Raw genomic sequence first — 23440 nt, 5'->3', positions numbered from 1 at the left:
GCAGGTGACCTTCAATAGTGTCCAGACGAAAACAAAAGACCGGGAAGCAAAAGCTGGGCTTCAACCAAGTTGGCTAAGCATGATTTACCGTTTTCATGTTTTTCTGTTGGTGTTTTGAGATGAGTAAGCTTAAGTTCGTCTCCAAGTTCAAGTTCAGTGATCATAAACAAGGGAAAGGGAGCGCCGGAGCGACATCTGGATAATGCCCTTATGCCGTCCTGTCCTTGGCTGAGCTGATAATCAGAGTTTATGTATGTGTGTATTTTTTTATCGAATTTCACTTTTACTCTGCATCTTATTTTTGCTTTATTTCCCTTTTGTTTACATACTTATCACTTGTTGAGAATAAGGGTGTATTGTGGTTGTGCACAATAAGTAAAAGTTGAATGATAGGTATCCGAACATATAAATTATATACATATAAATTATATACATAATACATTAGGGTGGTCCAAAAAAACTTTTTTTTTACCGGTAGATTTTGGTGTACAATAAACTAAATCGAAATCAAAAAATTAAATTTTGAGTTTTATAAAAATTACTCATACGATACGTATGCCAGTTGAAATTTTGTACTCATTAGTCTCGTTCAAAAACTAGTAAAAAAAGCTGAATTGTAACATTTTATTTGTCTGTTTAAGTGAGCGAGAGCAGGACCTTAAAATTTGAGTTCAATTTTTTTCATTTTGTTTGCATTGACAGCTTAGAAATCTAAATCTGTGTTACTCAATGCCTATAGGTATGTAATATATTTTTTAAAGATTCGTTAGTAGCAGGTATCCCATGGTCGGGACAATCGATTTCTTGTTTTATTATCTGCTTGGGGGAAGGTCATCGAAGGGCTCTCCCCGCATTTGCCGTTCAATTTAACGCGATCGACGACCCGTTCACATAATTGGTGTCAATTCTGAGTGCAACATCAACCAACATCAATACACATGAGAAAAAATCACTAGCTACAATTGCACTTTGCAGACTGTTAATTAATATTGTAACTTTTATACACAATGTATACATTTACATTTAAATGGTTTGTTTCTGAAAACTGGTTGGTTTGTCAACAATGTAACAAATCAAATATGTTTAAGAATAAATGTGAGCTACTCAGTCTGAACAGAGAACAAATATTAACGCCCAGCCTGTCACTTCAAAAATCGGTCTGAGCACAAATCAAAGTAAACAAAAAAGTTCTGCCTATTATGTACTTCCCCCAGCCCCGCCCACTCCCGGTGATTAATGGGTGGGGTTATTAGGCGGCAGCCAGCTTGTTGCTTAATGTTTAGTCTTTACGGTTCCTTTCCACCCTCCCCTTCTATTCTACCACCTTGCTTTTCTGCTTTCATTTGACTTATCGATGTGGCGTGCATTAACAATCAATATGACATGTCAGGCACCTGAATAAGTTGAGGCATAAGTTTGGAATTGCGCGAGCCCAAAAGGGTGGAAAGCTTATGGAATTGACCAAGTATATACTATATGTATATCTGATCTGATCATGTTGAAAATAGCCACTAATGCGGCATGTGTACGATTGTTACTTGAGCCATACCTCATATACTATACGTTGAAAAATGCAAATGAGAAATAATATATAGCATGATGAAGCTTTTTTTTTTGTTGTGCTCTCAACAATAAACATTTTTTATTTTTACAAAAAACTAAAACACCATTATTAAATCTTAGAAAAATTGCCCTGAACAAAGTGAAAACTCATTGAGCCTTGACATTGAATAGCATTTGTTGCTATGTACCTACACATGTTCCATTAACGTAACATGTTCTTTATTGGTATACATATTAAAAAACATTGCACTTGGTATGTTTTGCTTATTGTCAACCATCAATTCGTCTGTTTGTCCTTCCATTAACATGCACAACAAAAAGTGAAAGTTAGTGATTTTACGGAACGCGAAACAATAATACCCTATAACAAATGAGCATAAAACTAATTTGATTACATATATATAACAATATATATTAATTTAATTGAAATCGTACTTATAGACAAGAGCTATAAGCCAATCATTTATAATTAAAATTGTTTTAAAACAGTTTTCTAAGTAACTATGTCATGAAATGACTTTTTTCCTTTTTGCTACAACCTTTTCAATACAATGTTTTCATATAGTTTCTAGTTAATGACACCTAGTATTATTTTACACTAAGGCAGAGCAAGTTGTCTGAAGATTCGGCAGTACTCGCCAGCTTTGTAGGGTACTTAATTGGCCACGCAAGTGGCTGTGCTGCAGTCGGCGGCGGCCTGAAAGGCGGCTTCAGTTGCCGTCGTTGAGCCAAGCGGGAAACAACGGCCAATCGAGTGCGGAAAGCGGAAACCGGAAGCAAGAAGAAGACCGCGAAAGGGGAGCTTTGAAATGTGAGTGTCTCCTTGCCTACATTTTCTTGTTTTCCCCTCGGTTTGTGTCTGTGTGAGTGCGGTGAGCTCGTGATTTGTTTACCTGTCAAAATAATAAATATAACTTTTGTTTTCGTGGGGCATAGAATACGGCCAGTTGTTGCTGTTGGCATTGGTAGCAGCGCCGAGTAACAAGCCAGCGAAGGACTCTCGACGCCTGTCTGCCTCTTCCTTCCTTTTTCCTATTCTCGGCCAAGTGCAGTGTCAAAAGTCAAACGAAGGATAATGTGCCTGTCCGACAAGAAAACTGCCAGCCAATTTCGTGTAACTTCTGTCCAAAACCAAATCTAAGCCTGACCTTCTTTAGGCCCCCGTGAAAGATCTGCAAGAAGAAAGTTATTTATGCCAACTATGTCCTTAAATTACTTTTTATTACAAGCTTTTCAATACAAAGTTTTTATAAAGTTTCTTAAATCATGAATATCCATAAAAAAATTATCTTATGTTGGGGGCTAAAAACAAACAAAACAGGACGTTTTTTACAAGCCAATTTTTCAAAAGTATATAAATTCCTTTTTTTTTTATTTGCTAAACATAACGCCTAGATAATTGATTCTTAGTTCTAAGTTAAATTCTCAGAGAATCGGAAACACGAAGGTAAAAATACAAAAATAAAAGAGTTTCGTTTTATAATAAGCCTAAAAGTATGCAAGCGATTTCACCCATCTCCCACTCTATCCTCTTAATGTCATGTCTGGTTTAAATAGATTACTGCCATATCAACCCTTGACAGGTCTACCTATCAACAAATCAGTCAGGATGTTCCTACAGCAGCGCCTTTATGGGGCAATCTTTGCTAGGATCCTTTCGTCGCGCCACAGCCTCATGAGCAGGCCTCCAAGCAGATGTTCGCCATTGGTCTGGAGGCTATCCCATCCTGTCCAGCCCATCGGAAAATGCCGCAAGCCGAGTCTGTTGGAACAGCAGCGGGAGCAGCCGAATCCTTTTGGGGAGGATTACCGCATCTACCAGCAAAACGTGGACTTGGATGCCTTCTTCGGCGAGGAGCCCAAGTACGAGAAGGTGTCAGATGTCTGCTTGCTGAATGATCACTTCATCCTGGTAAAGATGCCGCCCCCAGATCCTTCTCCTCCTCCGTTAAAGTCAAAGATTCCGCGGTGCTTTAAATGTAACCGCGGCAGCCGGGTTTCCCCCATTCTAGAGGAAGCGGATGAGCAGTCATCTCCGGCGAAGTCCACCTGCTTGCAGCCCTGGTCAACGCGCGACCAGGACGAGATTGAGGTTTTTGAATCTAGTATCAGACTTTCTAATACGCCAAGTCAGGCTCCTCAGGAAGTTCCCGCGATAGTGGAGCAACCGCATCCCACCCTGCAGCTAGAGGCGATCCAATCGGTGGTTCCTGGACAGTTGCAGGTCCCTTCCACAAGTCGGGGACCACTCCACTGGTTCCTCTGGCCCTTCCGCCGGCGTCTGAATCATTCTCGTGGAAAATCCAAGCCCCAGCTGGCTGCCGTCCACAAAACGTACTTTGTACGATGGAATAAACCGCCGGATACGCTCTGGCCTGGATTCGGAGTGGACACGGTGGAGGAAAAGAAATCAGAACTCCGACGATGCCGCTCGGCGGTTTTCTGAGCCATCTGCTTAAGTTTTTGTATATATTTTCTACGCTTACTACAATTAGGGTCCATTATTTAAAAACATCAAAGGTTTCGTTTAAGACTTTAAATTGAACTGTTAAATGGGATGAAGAATATGAATACTTGTTATTCTTGAACTATTTTCTATACTATAAATAAACAATTCTTCCTTCCAGTTTCGTCTTACTTTGTTTTGGTAAGTTTGACATTTATGTACATATACTAAGTAAATACTTACAATATAAAGACGAGTTTGGTTAAAAGTGAGAGTTTAGTCCGTTTTGCATTTATAGTTTAAAGATATGGTTAACATAACTGAAATTAATTTACTAAGCATTAAATTAGAGATCTATTTAAAGTTGAAAAGTCCTTAAGATTCAAGTTTAAGTATTTTTTGAGTCATTTTACAATCAAAAATTGAATTTTAAAAATGATTATTAATATTAAAATTTAAATATATTACAAAATTTATTTGAAAATACAATATATTTTACAATATTTAATTTTATATCTAAAAAGTTCATATTTTGAAAATAATATTCGTTAAATGCAATCAATAGTCAAAACTATTGCTCTAAACAAAATTGGATAAAAAGCTAAGATAGTAGAAAATAAATTAAGTGTGTTATTTATATTTTGTTAGCTAACAAAAACTCCACTTTCAAAAATTTAAGTAAGGCGTTGAAAAATACCTAAAAATGTAATAGAGTGTAATGCTAGCTTGGCGATAATTTACTTAGCAAACTCCCTTAAACTATCAAAGTATCCCAACTCAAGCCCTCATGGGCACATGTCAAACTCCAATTTCCGCATACAAAATTAGTGGCTGCCGCGCCAACTTTAGCTTGCCACAATGTGTGTGGAGCCTCGACTCTGGGGAACTCAGCGGAACTGCAAAATAATACAAAAGAAGCCAAGAAACAAAATACAAACCACGTAAATTGCGGGGCCAATGCAGATAGAGCCAAACAGCCAAAGAATAAAAAGCGGAGTTTAACTCCTTTTTCAATGGAATTTGCACGCGTCCGTGAAGCCTGAAAGTCTGAGGGGCATAAGGGGTATAAGGGGACTTTTGGGGGCTTGGGCTGTTGCTTCATTAGCTTTGGGGCCTGAAAATGTCGGGCAATGTCGTTCGTTACTCCCGCCACGGCCGGTAGGTGGCGCTGCCACAGGAGCCCCCAACTAATTACGAGGCAGCCCGCCAAGACCCGGTCATAAAAACAAGTTCATGATAAAATGCCCAGGTACACGGGGCAGAGGGGGAGAGGGAAGTGGGGTGGCGGGCTGCCATAGACCGCAAGCACCCTGCGCCACCATATACATAATAATAAAATAAAATTAAAACCGTCACGCCAGGCGTCAGTGGAAGTCCCAGTACCGGCCAACAATCGCGGCACAAAACAAAGCCATCGAAACCCCAAGCGAACCGAGTCCACAAGGAGCTACTCTTTGAAGCTGGGGCCTGCACCCAGGGCTGCGTCCATGTCCGGGCCAGGTCGACAGCGGATCGGGCCAGCGGGTCACCGTAATGAACCATTAATATGCGAGTTCCCCCCGAAAAAACCCCGCGATAAGAACAGCGCGCTTTTCCTACATTCAAAATCGAAATCGAACTAAGAGCCCTGGACACGGAAAAATAAAAATGATTAATTACTTGGAATTTACTAATTATGTCCTTTAAATTTTAAGATATTTTACACTCACATTGTGTAATTTCTGAACGGTAAAACTATTCCTGGTGGTCACGCTATTTTAGCTTTTTTGACGTTTTCAAGTTTAACACAACTTATAGAAGTTAAAACTTAAAATGTTATATTTTTAAATAAAAGAAACTATTAGTTTTGTAAAAGTTCTTAAAATGTTTTTTTATGATTATAAAATAATTTAATCCTTAAATTTTAAATCCAGTGCTGTCGCTTACTCTAACAAACTTATAAATTCATGAGTGTCTTAAATGTATATTACTATTTCAAGATTCAATTGATTTAAATTTTTGAATTTAATTATAGAAAACTAAATTAAAATGAGATATAACTCACTGTATCATTCTCAGTGTATAAAATAGAGTTCTCCATTGTTTTCCCCGCCGCTGCGAAAGGGCGACTTGTGCTTATCATTAATAATAATGTCGACATAGAGGCGAGCGCATTACCATTTGGCCAAATGCTCAATTGGATGGCTTAGACTGCTTATAATGTACATGAAATGGGCTTTGTTCTATTGTATGTGGCCATGAGGTAAGGGGCAGTCAGGACACCTGTCGAGGGCGGAAGGTAAATGCAACAAGCTGAAATCGAGCTTTCAGATGGTATCTTTTGCAAATGGGGAGTATTTAAAAGGGATTAAATAAGAAGTGATGGTACCAGAAATAACGTTAACACCTAGGCAAAACGTTACATACGGTTTAAATAATAAATAAGTTGGTTACTTTTAACTAATTTCATGTACAGCCTTAATTAAAATTGGAATTGGTCATCTTCCGACTTTATTCGTTCAATCTTATATTTGCTTATTATTAAAGGACATATTTTGAATGTTATTTATAACAAAGAATTTAATATTTGTAGAGCTAATTTTTTGTTTATATTCACAATTAATTTTGTTATATTTGGCGAGGTTAAACTGTACATAGAACTTTTTTACTGACTAGATAAACAAAATAACTTAACGCCTAAAACATTTTAATTAAATTACTAACTGATTATAATTTGCCGACAAACTGAGGAAAATTTTGAGCAATTTATAAACCCAATTAAGGGTTTTCTTTCTACCAAAATGATCAAGGTTAGATTATGCAAAGATACGAAGTTATTTTCGCCACCTTAGCTCACAATGCCACACCCTATTAACCCCCCAGTCGAGCATCTTTTACATATCCAATTCCCAGTTCCAATACAACTTAAATTAGACAGCCAATCCGGCTGGCAGCTCCGCTTAATTGGTGGAAAGTAGCGTAACCGTTCCGGCCACGTTAACTTTGGCACTCCGAGTGCGATGGAACCGCTCAGCAGCCGACTTGGACAGAAGACACTTGCTGGGCGCAGATGCCGAAAGGAAGCTGACAAGTTGTCAAAGGAGAAGGCGAAGGAGCAAGAGGTCCCGCCAGGCATTCCAAATCGATTACGAGCGACTTCGAAAGATCAAAGAGGGAGTGGGACATACAGCCATCCCGTTTTCCCTCCAGCAAGGTGTTTATTAATAAAACTCCAACTATTTCGCTGCGAAAGAGACGGCTAGCCGGCAAACGAAAGAGACGGCGAAAGAGCAACAGAAACAGTTGGTGGTACGCAAAGTGTTGACAATGTCCAAAGTCCAAGTCGTTGGCACCGACTGCGCAACGACCTTCGTCCTAGAGGCCTAGGGTCCTGGGCAATCATCGTTAATGATGGCAATGTCCTTGTGCGCCCCGATCTGACAAATCAATTTGTGCGCTAACAGCATGCGCTCGACTCCCAGCCCGTTGCAAGTCAGTGGGATAACTCGAGGTCGAAGGTACCTTCCTCGATCTCCTTCTGCAGCGGCGATGACAGGGATCACAGTACGAGTAGTTGGGCCAACAGGCCAAACCAAATGTTTGCCAATACGGCTGGAATCTGTTTGGACGGTTCGTGGTGTGCAAGTGTAGCTGTTGACAAATGAATCTCAGGGGGTATCTGCGTATGACAATCATAATATCTCAATCAGCTCCTAGAACTGGAAAGATCCTTGAAACAATTTTTGTTATATTTCAATAACTAATTTAACTCACTTATAAATAAGTTTTATTTGGCATAATGGAACTCTTTTTTTCAATCGACACCCATTGAAGATTTATGAACTTATTCTGAAAGTTTTTAATATAGTTATGCAATTTATATTATGCTTAAATTCTAAAGGCTATCATTTATTTTTGATTTATTCATAATTATGATTTTTTAGCATGTTAGATTAGGTTGATTTTTGTTTAATCAAGTGATATAAGGGCATTGCATTAAAAAAATGTATTCTAGAACTCGATTTTAATGTATATGAATAAAATGTTCCCAAAAATGATACAACTTTGAAAATTGGTGAATTCACCTTCAAAATTATTCTATGAATATTAAGGTATATTTTCTATTCGAATATAATAATTCGATGTTGCGATTCCATGTCTATAGAGCCATCCTTTTCTTGTTAAGCCTATAATTATTTCTGTAAGCATAATTGCTTCATTCAATTGGATTTCTCGATACATTTTCTGTAATCCCCTTTATTCCTCTATTATCCTTGACTTTCGGACTTTCATCCAACTTGGCCATCCCAATATCTTCAGCTCTGCTTTGTACAGGACACCTCATTAGCAGGGATTATCGCTGCAGCTCGGAAATCAGCAGACAGGGCTCTACCTATCCCGACATAGAACCTCTACCTGACTTTGACTGCGTTCGAGTGACTGACTGACTGACTGAAAGCTAAGCCTTTCCTACTCTCCTGGCTTAACTCTTGCCGTCGAAAGGACCCTTTATCCTGCGAGGAAAGGGGTTCGTGTCCTGGCTGAGCGATGAGCACCGCGCACGAGGACGAAGAATGACAGCAAATAAAAGTTTATGACTCCGTCGTAAACGGGCCGAAAACGAGTTGACCTGGCCGGAGGGCTGTGCGCCGTTTACTGCATTCTTCCTGGCAGCAAAGGATTATTTCCGAAACGGCCTAATCCTGGCAGTGCGAAGTGGCGAGTGCGAGCGAGACAGCCAGCACTGACGCTACAAATCCTTTCGCAACCTTTGACCGATCGCCTCCTGGAACTGCAAATTTTGATTCGCAAACTCACAAATCCCCTTCTTGGGTTAGTCCACCTTGCTGTCGAGTAAATATTTTGAGGTTTTGCGCTGCTTATGTGCCAGGCAACGCCTGGGTTTATTGGTTCATCATCGGATCATCGGCAGGTAGATCTCCATCGGGACCTGCCCCAGATCCGACCGACATCCACAGCAACAATTAATAAAAAACTAAATTAAATTTCATCTCGAGTCGCGTCGTTGTAAATTACTGTTTTCCCTGCCTTTGATGTTCAACACTTTGTCAGCTCATTAATCACGGCTTAGGGGAGGGCATAATGCCAGAGTGCCAGAGTTGGGGAGCAGGGAGATCGGCCTGTCCATGATCTCTGGGTAGCCGTAGCCCCAACTTCCATTATCGCCACGGCAGCCTCTGCGTTTTGGAGGTTACATCGCCGAGCTTTTCCTCTCGCAGCTTTGCTGGGTAATTTTTGTATCGCTACCGAAAATTAATGCGTAATATTTCGGATTAATCGTTTCCCGATCGAAGCTTTCTTTGCTACTGTTGCTGAGAATTTTCTCCCCAGCTCAGTGGGTAACGAATTAAATCGTAATTGGTTTATTAGCCCAGTTGGCGACTTTGGGCGCTATTAAATTGGCATTAGATGTTGTCTACAAATGGCCTAGGACGTCAGATAACAAGATGGGAATCTCAATCGGGGGATTATGGTCTTTGAAAGAACGAAATCAACTAGATCTAAATGGATTTTGTGCAATTTTCCTTGCTAATCTTTCGGTCTACCTGGAAAACCTACCACTCGCAGATTCCTATGTCGATTGTAAAGTCAATATTTACTTTTCTCTCTCTGGTCAGAGGAAAACAAACAGCGACTAGGAGTTTTTTCTAGATTAAAATAATAGAGCCACTGATTTAGGCTGTCTGAGCCGTCTGGAGGTGAGGACTCAAGGATAATGACTTCATCAATTGCCATCGCTCAGACACGTAGGATGGGCTGATCCCCGAAGATGAGGTGTGAATTTGAGGTAAGTCCGAACGAGGGCAATTACTCTGTTCGATGGAATCGAGGGGCCAATTAACACCTTGGTTGGAGTTGTCTTCGCTCTTCTGATAGGATGTTTTCCGTTTCGGCAGTTTTCTCTTTTTCCGGAAACTAAGCGACCCCTCACAGCTTGATCAGCAGTTCCGAGAGGAGTCCTGTTTCCCGGGGTGGCTGTTGAGATCTCCAGCCAGGTCCGTGGAAAGCGCAGCTACTTAAAGGCTCTAATGGCCCATAGGATTTCCCATTTCCCGCTGCGAACAGAAGCGTGTCAAGGCTGCTGAATGGATTCGAGGATTTCGAGTGAAAGATCTTGGAATACGGGATAAATTAGCATAGATATTTATTTTCAAGGCACTTGCTACTTATTCTATTCGTCTTATGTCCTAAACCTTAGTGGGTACTATTTACTAGGTCTACTTAGCTCTACGAATTGGAACTATTTTGGGGGCGAGTCTGTCAGATGTTTTCCCACATGGAAAACGTCAGTACTGCCCCACACAAAAATGTTATTTTCATGTTTCTCCCCTGCTATGTATGTACATCTTTGGCGGCTTGTTCCAGGGACCTGGCGACACCTGCTCCTGCTCCTGGAGGAGGAGGTGGTGGTGGTGGAGGATCCGTTTCAGTACCAGGAGTGATAGAACGGCTGTGGCGGCATCGTTGTGTAGTTGACCTTCGAGGGCGATGAGAAGGCGGCGGCATTGAAGTTCTGCGGCATGAAGTGCGACGACGAAGTGGGTGGCGGATAGTGCGGATGGCCGCCTGCGTACTGCGGATGCGCATGCGGATGTGCATGCGGATGTGGGGCATGGGCATGCGGATGTCCGTGATGCGGATGCGAGTGGGCATGTCCCGGGGCCGAAGGATAGGTGGCATACTGGGGCGCATGCTGATACGGGTGGAACATCTGGTGGGTGGTCATCTCCAGAGCCTGACTCGTGGAGCTGGTGGAGTTCAGCGAGTCCTCCGGCGAAAGTGGGGCATTGGGACGCAGCGCCTGCATGGAACTCCATCCCCCGTACAACTGCGACTGACTGGCCGCCACTAGATCCGCCGTTTCCACCTTCAGGCCTGCGGACAGCTCCTCACTGCCAGCACTGGCGTTGGCCAGCGACTGCGAGGGATCGACGCCCGCAGCGCCTCCACTGGAGGTCACCCCGCCACCACTGACCACAGCCGAGAGGCTGTTGGGTGTGGGCGGCAGCTGGCCAAAGGCGGAGGACACCGACTCGTTGGGACTCTCGTTGCGCGGCATCGTCTGGTGGGCATCCGCTTCGGTTCCGTAAACAGAGCCCAACTGCGTCTCGTAGCTGGACACGATGATGTTGCCGGTGGGTGTGGTGTTGCCCGCCGCCTCTCCCGCCATTATGTAGCTGGCCGTGCTCCCGTTCGGGTTGTAGAACTGGTGGTGGAGCGGCGGAGTGGTCGTGATTCCCGGCGAGAGATTGCTGCTGCCCATGGGAGCGGCGGCGGCGGCGGAAATGGAGATGTTGGCGGCACTGCCGTAGAAGTCGTACTGCTGCTGGTAGAGGGGCACGGAGGCAGCGTCCAGGGATCCCGGCATCATGGCCAGCGGGGCCATGCTGGGCACACTGGAGACCACGCTGGGCAGCGAGGTGGCTGTCGGCACATGGCTGACGGAGGACACTCCACCGGGAGCCACGGCGGAGACCGAGGTGTGCTGCTTGCGGAGACGAGCCCGCCGGTTGCTGAACCACACCTGGATGCGTGCCTCCGTGAGATTGGTGCGCTGGGCCAGCTCCTCGCGGGTGTAAATGTCGGGATACTGGGTGCGCTCGAAGGCGCGCTCCAGTTCGTCCAACTGGGATGCCGAGAAGGTGGTCCTGCAGCGGCGTTGCTTGCGCTTCAAAGCGATTCCGGGCTCACTTTCACAGTCGGAGATGTCCTCGTCGGAGGGCTTGTTGTTGTGATGGCCTCCGGACACATCGGAGCCGCACGAACTCGAAGCCTTGGTAACACCGCCCGACGGAGATCCCGAGGCGGAGGACAGATCGGTGTCCAGTGGGGCATCTCGGCCACGCACCAGGCGCGAAATGGCGGAGACGGAGGGCGCCGTGCTCCTGTCGCAGACGCCTTCGCGGATTAGCTTCTCCCGGATCTCCCAGGAGAACATGCCGGGGTTGCTGCGCTTGTAGTCCTCGATCCTGTTCTCGATCTCGGGGGTGGCGATCCTCGGCTTGGAGCCACCAATCACTCCTGGTCTGATGGAGCCTGTTTCCTGATATCGGTTCAGGATCTTCGAAACGCATCCGTGGGACACGCGCAGTTGTCTGGAGATCACACAGGGCCGAATGCCGTCGGCAGCCATCTCGACGATTTTTAAACGGATGTTGTTGGGCAAAGGACGACCGTTGATGAAGACTCCACCTAGTTGATTGACGCGCCCCTGGCCGCTGTTCATGTCTGCAATGAGGAGAGGAGGAAATGGAAATTTTAGAGGCTTTTCCAATTTGCTAGGTAGCGAGGAGCGCGTGTCACTTGATTTACGACACCTTCGACCGGCGTTGACTTCCTGGGAAGAGGGAAACTCGGAGCTAAGGTCGAAGGTCAGAGGCGCGCGACTCTCCCGCCGAGCAACTAATGGCCATTAGAGAGTCGCCGACGGCCTTGGATCGAAGTGAGATATTTGAGTGATCTTTGAGCAGCGAGTTTAGGGATAGTTGAGGAAGAGATATCTGATGCTTTCTGATCTGTGAGAGATCTGTGATCTCAAAGACAAAGCTAAAAGTGAATACGATTCTGAAGGAGAATGATAAGGTCCGTAAAAACTTGAACTTGAACAAAGCTCAATGTGAATACAATTCTAAAGGATTCTGGATAAAAAGATCCAAAAAGAACTTGAGCTTTTTAGAGTTCCTTAAAATAATTGAGACGTATTTCTCATAAGGCTTAGAAAGCTTCAAATGAAATCAAAGACAGTTTGGAAACGATCAACTTGATATCTTGGAAAGATTTTACAGGACCCTTAGATCTACCAAAGACATTTGGTTCTTAATGATATATAAAATTCAAAGACACTTACCTTGCATGGTAGAATATCCATTGAAAAAGGGTCTGTGCATGGCGGCAGCAAAGGCGGTTACGGTCATAGTTTCTGGAGCTCCAAGAACCGCGAATTTGTCCCGGCACAAAACCGGCGGAAACTCAGTCTTGGAGTTCGTGTATCACTTGGTTTCACTTGAGATTTTAGACGATTTGTTGACACTCTGTCAAAGTCATAAGTTGGCGATGCGAGGTGTTGATTAACCGATTAGTTTCAGAACGAATAGTTTCTGAGGGCACAATCTCAATTAGGCGAAGAGACGGAGGCGAAGACGAAGACGAGATGCGGTGTGACTCGTTGCGCAGTCTGTGCCTAACTGACTTCACCATCCGAACGCCGGCCAAGATCGTTGCCTTTCTGTGAAGCCCCGGCCCAGACGTCGGCCATATCCCACTGCCACTTGGCACTTGGCAGGTAACCACCACGCGGACCAATCGCAGACCGCCCTGCTGCGGCCTCTCGCTCCCACTCGCTGCCGGATATAGCTCTGTATGGCACCCATCTCGCTCAGCGCCGGGGGGCGTCTCAGCACGAAAATGGGAGAATGGGAGAGAATTTTGGATGGATTCTACAGAGGCTCTCAATTCCAATCCTGGGCATGAATTCTACTTCTATTAGACTATTTTCTGGGAGGCTACACCGGTTTCCGGAAATTAAATATTGTATTAAGTGGTAGATCTAATGAAATCAAGTACGCATTTTACACTTTACAAGCGTAATATATCCTTTATTGATACCTCGTTAGAAGGACATAATCAACAATAATATAATCTATGCAAGTCACTTTTGAATGAACTACAGGAATAGTTTGAAAGACTGGCACTCCTGGGTTTAGGCTATTCTCGCTTGAGATATTCTATCGGGTTCCACTCGACCCCGGAAATCAAATTAGATATTCACTGGAACTCATAATGCAATCGAGTACGCATTTAACACTCTTTACAAGCGTAATATATCCTTTATTGATACCTCATTAGGGCTTTTAATTTATAAAGGCACGAGAGCAGCCACTTTTCTGACAGTTATAGATAGAAAACGGAACCGGTTAACCGAGCTCAAAATGTTGTGATTATTGTGTACTAAACTATTTGTGAAAAAAAATACTTGCAAGTGTCGTATTTTATAAATGAATCCAAGCTAATAATTATGTTTAAAACAATATCAATATAACAAAATTAGTACGATCAAACGGTACGTCCGTACGATTGGTTCTCAAAAGCTATACCATTTCAACATCAGATATTGATTAATTTCTTTTGGTTAGTTTCCAATTAAACATTCAACATTAGGCATATCCTTGTCACGCTTTTGAAACCATTATGCTCCGGTGCTCAAGGTGATGGCATCGTTGCGACCCTATTCTATGGGCTGCCCGTGAGTTTGATTAATTGTGGAATTTCACGCAACAGAGGCCCTCAAAAAGAAGTTAAGTAAAACCGCTGGAAAAGAAAGCGCCGAGCGGGATAACAACGAGGCCTAGAAACCAGCGAACAATAGAGAGCGCCAAGTGTTGGGAGAATTAATGATGGACCCTGGTCGAAACGCCAGCGAGGAAATTGGCCCACAGAGACGTGACGAATGGCGCATCCTTCTGGCTAGGATCTGTATCTAGATCCAGATCCATGTACAGATCAAGGACGACGGAGGCCGCAAGTTAACAAAGGTTGGGTTTCTACTGCTCGGTGTGGCTGCCCGTTGGGAGTTTGGTTAAGCAAACCCAACGGGAGGAGTTCGGAGTACCCAGTGAGGAATCCCGACATTTTCGCCTGGCTGGATAGCAAAAACCAGGACGACCTTGAGCCGGTGACCTTGATTGTAAGCTGGTATACGTGGACAATTCAATTGAAGAGGTAAAACAGATATAAACTTAATAGGCGCCTCAAGTTTCGATCAATACTCCATCCGATTCGATCCTTGTTGATTTCACAATTTAGGGAGACAATAAACGCTGAATAGACCACTCATATAACGCTAATTTCGCCCTATCAACGTTTGAAAATAGGATCCTGCAACAGGATCGCAACCCAGGGAATAGAACGGTTCTGGCCGAAATGCAGGAAGCAGTAGGAGGCATCGGTGCCATAAACGCAGCTAGTCAGCTTCGCTCGCATTTCCACGAATCAGCCAGCGGGAAAATGAAGACACATCCGTGCAATGAATAAGGATGCTTAGAGACTTTTTATGATGCCACCCAGGGTGCTATGAATGAAAATCCTCCTCGTGATCGTCAACTTTCGCCAGCGGATCTTCGTACCTGCGAAACTAAAACTCCAAGACTAGGATCGCATCTGATTTGGAGGATCTACCTCGAGAGGCTCGTGTGCTCAATCGATGCAAACAAATAGCGCTATAATCGATGGCAACATTGAATAGATTCCACGTTTTATTTGTCCCTAGTTTTGTAGGAATTTAATATTCCCTCATTCTGTACCGTTGGATCTTAAAGTTAGATGGGTGTAAATAATAATTTTATTTCACAATTTTGTCAAGTTTTTATTGACAAATCTTTAATAATAATAGCAATACCCAACTATATGAGAAATATGCCGTTTTAAGATAATATTATTTTTGTTTGCTTCTTATGATAAGTAAGCATTTGTAAAAATTTTAAAATAAACTAAAAAAAGGTTTTAATTAAGTAAAATAAACAAATCTAAAGAACAAATTATAGTGCGCTTAACAGCAATTGTCTTTTAAATTGTAGCTGTGATCCTATGACCTTTGATGTTGGTTTAATATACATTTAAATTTATTTTAAGTTATACAACATTTTGCATTTTTATTTTTTTTTAGCCAGACTATAGACTAAATATTACCAATAAAATACAATTAAGTAATTTAAAAAAATAGATGTAATAATTTGAAGCCCATCTATATCATAATTAGATATTAAAAACAAAGAAGTCAAGTATCACTCTTCGTGTGTCTTAATCATATTTATTTTTTAGTTGATGGGTATGACCATGTCGTCATCTCAACGTACTTTTTCCTACCTTTCTCCTCTCGATTTCCGCTGCTGTTTGTGTTTGGCAATCGATTCGCTTTGGCCGGACGTAATGTGGTCTGTTGCCACACATTGGAACGGCCTTGATTGTTTCACGTTCCCTGCACCTAATGTCTTTATCAGTCCCTTTGCGATTGTTGTTGCTGTTCCGTTGGATGCTGTGGTGTGCGACGAATTTCCATGCCCACAGCCCACAGAAGGCTCTTCTCGTAGAACGCCCTACGGGATGCTTAGATAATGAACTATTTAGAGCCATGATTTCTTGAAATTAGGAATTTCTGGACATAGCATCTTAACGTACCATGGCATGCCATGTCTAAAAGCATCATATATTATTCTCAGTTACTTATTCTTGGTATTCAAATTGAAACGAAAATAATGTTAATCAAATACCATTGAAGAGCTAATGATTTTAATTCTATAGGCTGTATTGAAAAACATAAAATACATTTTTTTATATTATGTTTACATTTTTATTTACAGTCAATCAAAGTCTATCATATTATTTTATTTAAATTTTGTAGTAAACACTCTTAATAGTTAGTATCAACTGTATCTTATCCAACCGATTAATTACGACTCAGGCATATTATGTTTATTTTTCTTATAATTTTGAATTAATAAAATATCTAACTAATATATTTGGTTAATTGGAATGACAACCACAAATTTCCTAAATTTTTTAAACTTTTTTTTCATTTTTTCATTGTCGGGACATGAATTCCTTTTTGATTTTAACGTAAGTAAATTCTAACTCTCCATCCTGCGATAAGCTCTTTTTGATATTTGATATAAATTTATTTTTATTAGTCAAAAATCTATCTTTAAAAATAAAATAAAGCCGAGAGCAACATTTATAGTGCTCATTATTTGTATTTTCCTCCATTAAACTGCACTTCTAACTTAAATCCTAAACCGACTGTTGATCCTCCGGTTCTGCGTTGATCCTCAAATATTTCCACTCGTTCGTCAGACTGGCAGGCGGCGATTGACTTTTTGCTAATCCGCAGTAAGTTTTAGTAAATACGAGTCCCAGAAGAGGCTCCCTGGTCATGGTCACGGCCCAGCCCGAAAACCAGCCCTCAGAATCTCCCGAGCAGAGTTTTCTCCGGAGCCAGAGCGATCGTAAATCGAAATCCCCGCTAAAGCATGCAAACAAATAGCGGCAAAGTGCGAGATTAGAGGGAAAGTCGCACCAGCTTAGGCCCTGGATCCTGGCCATCCTGACCATCCTGCATCCTGGATCCCGCGGATCGCCAGTTGACTTTTTCAAATATTTGGGAAAAGTTCTCGAGTGTTGATCGCACGATTATAGCGGATAATCGCATTACAGCCCGACGTTTTATTGATCAACATTTGTAAACGATTTGCCATGGCATTTGGGTGGGACTCGCTAAACCGGGCCAAGGACCAAGGAGTCCCAGGTAGCCTGGCCACGGCCCAACTGCCGAAGAAAAAAACGCTGCGGCTTAACGCAGCCCCCGCCCACCGTGAAAAGGGGGCGGATGGCTGAGGGCCTTTCCCGATCTCCGGGCGATTAACCCTTGCTCTTGGTAGCAGTTTAGCCGGGCTAATTGAAGGCATTAGTTGTTTGTGGGTCGCGAGGCGGCTTCCGCAGAACTGCTTTGTCTGCAAATTAGCATATTTCATGTGGCTCGATCGGAGGAACTTCGCGCCCATGCCCACAATCGTATGGTTTTGGCACTCCGACCGCATGACATTCGTCATGCACTCAGGGAAAACACTCCGGGCGAAAAGCAGGACATCATTTTCAATTCTAAAACATGGCACATTCATCCAAAAATATGTTTTTTCAGGGAGTACGGGAATGTGTACAAGAAAGGCATATTCAAAATTAGCCATATTCTATATTCTTTTTATTATTATTTCAAAACCACATTTCAAGTTCAGTTTATAATTATACCCGTTACTCGTAGAGTAAAAGGGTATATTGTATTCGTGCAAAAGTATGTAACAGCTAGAAGGAAGCGTTTCCGACCCTATAAAGTATATATATTCTTGATCAGGATCACTAGCCGAGTCGATTTAGCCATGTCCGTCTGTCCGTCTGTCCGCCTGTCTGTCCGTCTGTCTGTCTGTCTGTCTGTCTGTCCGTATGAACGCTGAGATCTCGGAAACTATAAAAGCTAGAAGATTGGCATTTTGCATGTATATTTTAGAAGTTCCTACGCAGCGCAAGTTTGTTTCAAAATGGTGCCACGCCCCCTTTAACGCCCACAATCGCTTATATACGATTTTAAAAATTTTAATATTTTGGAAAAGTAAAAATGCAGTTTTATTGTGTTTATCAATACCTATCGAAATGTAGAAGAAATTTTTCAAATCGGACCATTCGTTAAAAAGTTATGCGTGATCAAAGTTTCTATCTCCATCTCCCTCGCACTCCCTTTAGCTGAGTAACGGGTATCTGATAGTCGGGGCACCCGACTATAGCGTTCTCTCTTGTTTTATATTGATTAACATCTGTTCAATATATTATACATATGTAGCCTTTTAACAAAGTCAAACCCTTGTTTGATTTATTCCTTGTTTAAATAATTTTGTTACTTCAGTGTGTTATGGTAATTGATAAAATTAATTATTAAAAAATTAACTATTTCCTAGCAAACTTTATGTAATGTATGATTCTGTTTTCAAACAACAAAAATAAATTAGACTCTCGGTAAATGTTTTATATACGTTTTCAAATAAAGATGTTTAGCTTTATTTTGGAGATTAATAAATAAACAAGAGAAACTATAACTGTTAGTAAACGTGCAAAGTGAAACTCTTATAGAATGCTCTAGTATCAACGTAATTCACCTCAAATAGGTGGGAATTCATCACACAAAACTAATCAACAAGGGGTAATTTGTTATTTTAAAATAAATAAATTAAATAAGGATATGAAAGTGTTGTTGTTTCCACTTTAGTGATATCAAAACGATTCTTTGCCTGTGTATTTCGACGTCGCACAGTCTGGTGAAAATTTCGCAGGTCATGAAGGATTGTGCCTGAAGGGATGCCTGTGCTTCCTTGTCCCGAGGGCAAAAGGGGAGCCCCTGCCACATACACCCACTTTCGAGAAACTCATTAGCCTGGGGCACAACAAACGGAGCCCAAACAAAACAATCCCGGCCAATCGACTGCTAAACGCTGTCGGCACACATCTGAGACGGAGGCCAACAAATTGATCATTAAACAGAAGGCGCAAAGGTAGGCGCAACCCATCGTTGTCCAACAGCAGATCAGCATCAGGTCGAGATCAAACACCTGGGCCCTCGACCTGCCGAAGAAAGTGACGAGGCCGCGACGTCGACAAGATTAATTTGTTTTCCGGCCAGGTCCGCCGAGTGGTTCCATCTCTGTCTCCATCCCGTGGCCACATCCACGTTTCCCATCCCATCCCACCTCCACCTCCACCTCCATCCATCGACCAGCAACCTGTTGTCCAGTTCTCCGATTTGTAATTGCTCTGCTTTGTAGTCGATCAGCATCGATCGTGGATCGAACATGCATTCGAATACGGGTCTATCCAACGAACATCATTAGTTTTCTCGGAGTAGAGTCCACAAAGTAGGTGGCGTTTTTCTCACATCTCGTATCTCGCATCTCGCGGCTCTCGACTCTTTCTTTGGATTCTGTGTTTTGAGATCTTCGGCGGCGTTTGTCCATTAGCCACGGCTCGCATCGGATATATGCGAATTTAAATAAAATTATTCAATTGTTTCATTAATCACTGGCCCTGGGCTGCGTTTTCTATTAAAAATGCATTGCAAATGGAAAAATGATATCCAGAGCCTGTGATTATTTATACATTAGTCCGCAAGTGTCTTGAGATTTATATTATTGAGGATGTGAATCAAGAAAGAAGAGCTTTTGATCCGAATTTAAGCTGAAGATTTTGTTTATTTAAGAACTAAAGCTGCATTTAATATATTATGAATTCTTAAAATATTATTATTAGTTTATTTGTTAATGTTATAGTTACATGTCTATCCTATATAATAATAATAATAATATAATCCCAGTGTGCAAAATATTGACAATAAAAATTAGAAGATCAGTCAAGAAAATTTGGGCTTAAGGAGCATGTTAAAACTTCTTTAAATTCTTAGCAAATTTCTTCACTAAGTCTAATTTCTTACTCACAAAATAATAAGAATCAATTGCACTGAGATCGCACCAGCAGCTCTCCAAAAATTGTGACATGCCAAATCGATCGAGGAACATAAAAAATGTGTGCAGCGGTTCACGATAAAAAAGGGCATGGCGAATTGGGAGGCTGCAACCGAAACGCACACTTAATTTCCGCTTAATCAAACAGAACAGCGACCAGGGGCAGCCACACCAACCCACATCATCTGGAGCAGACGACCCTCCGCCCCCCTCCCCGGAGGAAAGCGAGCGACAGACGCAAGGGCTCATTTGCATGGGCACTTTGATGGAGAGCGATGGCTGTCAGAGCATGAAGAGCTCGCCCCATTGCGCAATGGTGGATGGAATCGGGCAGCTCATCTTTTGGAAGGCTGCGAGCAGTTGTCTTCGCCGCTTTTTTCGGGGGACGGATTTCAAAGGAAAACTTGGAGTTTTCCAGGAAAGTCTGCCATCCCTGTAATCGCATTTACCATGGCCAAAATATCAAAAGATAACGCGATCCTGGCCAGACAGATACAAATATATCAATACTATTGGCAAACTAAAAGCCAGTTGCATCTAGAAGATCTTTTAATTAAATAAATATTAATTGCATAATTAATAGTTTAACATTTATTCGATTTATTAAGTAGGAATCAATGTACGAATAATTGAAGAGATGGTACCAACTATATAAGAAAAATGCTGAATAAATGGAGTTAATAGATAACAACTAACTCGCAGTGAACTAATACTTTATAAATTCCATAATTCTTTTGTAAAAGATTACAACTCAAATTTTTTGATTTTTTTATTTTAAGAAAATTTAAAATTCTGTAACACTTTTTTTGGTACACCTTGGTTCGAGTTAACTTCTATCAGATTAAAAAATATTTTTTTATTATAAATATAAATATACAATTAATGCAAGTACAAGTGATAAATATTATTATCACTTAAGTAGAGATGATTAAGTCTATATTTGGAATAATATTTCAAAAACTCAGAGAAGATTTAAAAAACAGTACCTGACAACCGAGATAGTAAAATTAGGACTGTCGTTTTTTAAATGTATTCATTAATTATTTATATTTATATAACACTCATATAACTATTATTTTATTGCCTTAAATATAATTTGAGGTCACACGCCGCAAGCTACAACCTCTATAATGTGCATATAAAACCGCAATCATTGCCATTACCGAACAATCGCGGAATCATAAAATCGCGCCTCTTTCGCTGGAAGGATGCGGAAAAGTCGAAAAAATAACGTTGCCATCAGTGACCGTGAAATCGCAGCCAATATATGGAAAGGTTATACATGAAATCCTCGTAAACTTCCCAAAAAATATATTTTCGTGCCGGAGGGAGGAAGTGAAATGCTAGTAAGGATGCTGATGTGTATTTTATGACGGGTCGAATCTTGGGTTCCGTTCTAGCACTCTTCTAGGGAAGTATAGCGTGCGTGGGCTGGAGGTACAGGTAAGTCCAAAATCCAGCAACCGAATATATCCAAATAAACAACTTTATGACCAACCGTTAGTGCACTAAAAATTATGTCAAAAAAGAGCGAATCTTGTTTTATTGGGATCGGGTGTGAGTGTGGACCAATTCAATTGTTTTAAACAGCGAAGGGGTTTTTACGTTTTCGACTTTTGTTTTGACTTTTTGACGGTTGTCTTGACTTATAGAACTGTTTACATTCTTGGAAATATTAAATTGAACTATATTCTCTATTGTTTTGGATATGAAGGGAACGAAGTTAAACATGCACTTTGGTTTCCTACACACGAAATTTACTTTTTTTTTTATGGAAATGTGGTATTGAAAGAAAACGAATTACCTCCCTTTAAACTAACAATTTCCATATTTCTTTAGGAAATGTAAGAGTTTCAGGCGGTTTGTCCCACCCTAAGTCGAAAATAAAACACCAAATTATGCATTATTTCAGGCGAAGCTCCGCCCATGCTGGGCACTTTCGGGAACCGGGAAACGGGAACCCGTCGAAAACTCCGCCCCAATTGTGAGAAGAAAACACAAATTTACCACAATATTTCGCTGCGTGGGCGTACCGAATCGAAGATTCGTCTTGCTCTTTTGGTAAACCGTGCGGTTAAAGTCGAAAACAGCCCAGCCCAGCCCAGCCAATTGACCATATGAGAGGAATCGAAAAACCAGGCGGGGTTCCTCCGGAGAGATGACCTTCGGGCGGGAGAGGACTCCCTACTGAAAAATCCATGTGTCCCCGGCCATGGGTGTTACGTTCTGGTTTCGGAATTGGTCGCGCATCAGCGTCGCGCCGTGACCTTGGTGGATTTGCGACCCCTCACCACTCACACTCACTATGTGCGGTTTGGGTTCTGGTCGCAGTTTGGTCGCCGATCTCCGTCCGCGCACAGCAAGGTGCAATTCCCGGGGAGATTGGCTGAGAGTTTCGCAGAACAAGCGTAAATATTTTGGGTGATTATTTTAGATAATCTTCGACTAATGTCCTTGGATTGTTTCATTTTGGTCGGTAAGAGGGATATTTAAGTGATTCTTGCAAAATGGAAGTTTATTATTTCTTTAAAGGTCTAGATAACATAATGTTTTATCCAATTTAGATGGGCTTCAATTGAAACAAGCTACGGATCTTAATTTGAATTCTCTGTTCTAGAACTAAAACAGATTTAATGTAATTTTCACTTTTGGCTTGTGTTTGCTAAATTTAATTTAACTTAAATTCTTTTTTTAATTATTGTATGCTTTAAGAATTTTACTATTTACAAATAGAACGAGGACGGAAGCTAACTTCGGCAAGCCGAAGTTTTAATACCCTTGCAGACTTTGCCGAAATTGCTAAAACTGAAAAAGTAGCGAAAGGAATAAGGTATTCATAAATAAACTAGATTTGCATCTTTTGACTTCAATTGCTTTTATACTGCAAAAATGTCATATAAAAATAGAAAAAAAGGGATACTTTCGCAGCCTTTAACAATTTTTCCTACGGAAGCTATAAGATATAGACGTCCGAACGGCAAGCGCTTTTACCCTAATCAAGATATGCGTAAATAAATAAGACTTGGAAAAATATATGTCAGTAGCTTACACACTGCGCGAAATAATCTAAAATCATCAAATTTGGACCGATTTCACCCTATTGTTCCTATGCGAGCTATAGGATATAGACGTCCGATCGGCAAGCGCTTTTACCCTGATCAAAGTATGCATAAAAAAATAAGATTTGAAAAGATTTATGTTAATAGCTTTTACACTGCGCGAAATATCTTCCATTCTTGCAAGTTATTTCCGATTGTTCCTATGGGAACTATAGGATATAGACATCCGATCGGGGTTTTCAAACTTGATCTGCGTACACATGTTTTAGGACGAATGTGAAAGTTTCAGATCGCTAGCTTTTAAACTGAGCTCGCAAACG

General features: G+C 41.7%; 2 protein-coding genes across 2 annotated transcripts; one reads left to right on the top strand and one right to left on the bottom strand.

The window, feature by feature from the left end:
* Window positions 1-2302: 2302 nt before the first annotated feature.
* On the top strand, window positions 2303-4052 carry LOC108043474. Its single transcript, XM_017122201.1, has 2 exons — window positions 2303-2374; window positions 3147-4052. The coding sequence occupies exon 2, from the start codon at window positions 3173-3175 to the stop codon at window positions 4007-4009; it is 837 nt and encodes a 278-aa protein (XP_016977690.1). The 5' UTR covers window positions 2303-2374; window positions 3147-3172; the 3' UTR covers window positions 4010-4052.
* Window positions 4053-10130: 6078 nt separating this feature from the next.
* Window positions 10131-13183, bottom strand: LOC108043693 (segmentation protein paired). Its single transcript, XM_017122504.2, has 2 exons — window positions 12858-13183; window positions 10131-12238 (listed from the first exon to the last, which is right to left on the bottom strand). Exons 1-2 carry the CDS (start codon window positions 12922-12924, stop codon window positions 10437-10439), a joined length of 1869 nt encoding a protein of 622 aa, XP_016977993.1. The 5' UTR covers window positions 12925-13183; the 3' UTR covers window positions 10131-10436.
* Between the last annotated feature and the right edge of the window lie 10257 nt (window positions 13184-23440).

The sequence above is a fragment of the Drosophila rhopaloa genome, unplaced genomic scaffold (genome assembly GCF_018152115.1).
Source record: "Drosophila rhopaloa isolate 14029-0021.01 unplaced genomic scaffold, ASM1815211v1 contig_2, whole genome shotgun sequence".
Lineage (NCBI taxonomy): Eukaryota > Metazoa > Arthropoda > Insecta > Diptera > Drosophilidae > Drosophila > Drosophila rhopaloa.
Note: the sequence above shows the minus strand (reverse complement) of the source record. Positions and strands in the feature narration are given on the sequence as shown.

What these genes read in the sequence shown, in the direction of transcription:
- LOC108043693 (XM_017122504.2), bottom strand. Translation starts at nt 12,924, where the DNA reads ATGACCGTAACCGCCTTTGCTGCCGCCATGCACAGACCCTTTTTCAAT. An exon ending in TGGATATTCTACCATGCAAG is followed by an intron (nt 12,239 to 12,857) that starts GTAAGTGTCTTT and finishes TCCTCATTGCAG; the next exon opens with ACATGAACAGCGGCCAGGGG.
- LOC108043474 (XM_017122201.1), top strand. Translation starts at nt 3,173, where the DNA reads ATGTTCCTACAGCAGCGCCTTTATGGGGCAATCTTTGCTAGGATCCTT.